Source organism: Triticum urartu, chromosome 6A, assembly GCF_056163025.1.
Source record: "Triticum urartu cultivar PI428250 chromosome 6A, HENAU_Tu73, whole genome shotgun sequence".
Classification (NCBI taxonomy): domain Eukaryota; kingdom Viridiplantae; phylum Streptophyta; class Magnoliopsida; order Poales; family Poaceae; genus Triticum; species Triticum urartu.
Window position 1 is genome coordinate 428247602 of NC_141878.1, and position 2037 is coordinate 428249638.

At 44.5% G+C, this 2037-nt stretch overlaps 1 protein-coding gene across 1 annotated transcript; it reads right to left on the reverse strand.

Annotated features, from left to right (window-relative positions):
• Positions 1–718: 718 nt before the first annotated feature.
• On the reverse strand, positions 719–1321 carry LOC147965536 (uncharacterized). The gene has a single exon (XM_087530498.1). The coding sequence runs from the start codon at positions 1265–1267 to the stop codon at positions 719–721; it is 549 nt and encodes a 182-aa protein (XP_087386624.1). The 5' UTR covers positions 1268–1321.
• Between the last annotated feature and the right edge of the window lie 716 nt (positions 1322–2037).

Genomic DNA, 2037 nt, shown 5'->3' on the forward strand with positions numbered 1-2037 from the left:
TGAGCGGTGGCTTTGCCACAAATACGATGTCAACTACATGATCATGCAAAGCAATATGACAGTGATGAAGCATGTCATATTAAACGGAACGATGGAAAGTTGCATGGCAATATATCTCGGAATGGCTATGGAAATGCCATAATAGGTAGGTATGGTGGCTGTTTTGAGGAAGGTATATGGTGGGTGTATGGTACCGGTGAAAGTTGCGCGGTACTAGAGAGGCTAGCAATGGTGGAAGGGTGAGAGTGCGTATAATCCATGGACTCAACATTCGTTATAAAGAACTCATATACTTATTGCAAAAATCTATTAGTTATCGAAACGAAGTACTACACGCATGCTCCTAGGGGGATAGATTGGTAGGAAAAGACCATCGCTCGTCCCCGGCCGCTACTCATAAGGAAGACAATAAATAAATAAATCATGCTCCGACTTCATCACATAACAGTTCACCATACGTGCATGCTACGGGAATCACAAACTTTAACACAAGTATTTCTACAGTCCACAATTACTCACTAGCATGACTATAATATCACCATCTTTATATCTCAAAACAATCATAAGGAATCAAACTTCTCATAGTATTCAATGCACTTTATATGAAAGTTTTTATTATACCCCTCTTGGATGTCTATCATACAACAACAACAAAGCCTTTAGTCCCAAACAAGTTGGGGTGGGCTTGAGGTGAAACCCATAAGATCTCGCGACCAACTCATGGCTCTGGCACATGGATAGCAAGCTTCCAAGCACCCCTGTCCATAGCTAGTTCTTTGGTGATACTCCAATCCTTCAGGTCTCTCTTGACGGACTCCTCCCATGTCAAATTCGGTCTAGCCCGCCCTCTCTTGACATTTTCCGCACACTTTAGCCGTCTGCTATGCACTGGAGCTTCTGGAGGTCTGCGTTGAATATGCCCAAACCATCTCAGACGATGTTGGACAAGCTTCTCTTTAATTGGTGCTACCCCAACTCTATCTCGTATATCATCATTCCGGACTCGATCCTTCCTCATGTGGCCACACATACATCTCAACATACGCACCTCCACCACACCTAATTGTTGAACGTGTCGCCTTTTAGTCGGCCAACACTCAGCGCCATACAACATTGCGGGTCGAACCGCCATCCTGTAGAACTTGCCTTTTAGCTTTTGTGGCACTCTCTTGTCACAGAGAATGCCAGAAGCTTGGCGCCACTTCATCCATCTGGCTTTGATTCGATGGTTCACATCTTCGTCAATACCCCCATCCTCCTGAAGCATTGACCCCAAATATCGAAAGGTGTCCTTCTGAGGTACCACCTGCCCATCAAGGCTAACCTCCTCCTCCTCCTCACACCTAGTAGTACTGAAACCGCACATCATGTACTCGGTTTTAGTTCTACTAAGCCTAAACCCTCTCGATTCCAAGGTTTGTCCCCATAACTCTAACTTCCTATCTACCCCCGTCCGACTATCGTCAACTAGCACCACATCATCCGCAAAGAGCATACACCATGGGATATCTCCTTATATATCCCTTGTGACCTCATCCATCACCAAGGCAAAAAGATAAGGGCTCAAAGCTGACCCCTGGTGTAGTCCTATCTTAATCGGGAAGTCATCAGTCTAGACATCACTTGTTCGAACACTTGTCACAACATTATCGTACATGTCCTTGATGAGGGGAATGTACCTTGCTAGGACTTTGTGTTTCTCCAAGGCCCACCACATGACATTCTGTGGTATCTTATCATAGGCCTTCTCCAAGTCATTGAACACCATATGCAAGTCCTTCTTTTACTCCCCGTATCTCTCCATAACTTGTCATACCAAGAAAATGGCTTCCATGGTCGACCTCCCAGGCATGAAACCAAACTATTTTTTGGTCACGCTTGTCATTCTTCTTAAGCAGTGCTCAATGACTCTCTCTCATAGCTTCATTGTATGGATCATCATCTTAACTCCACGGTAATTACTACAACTCTGGATATCCCCCTTGTTCTTGAAGATTGGTACTAATATACTCCGTCTCCATTCTTCTGGCATCTTAT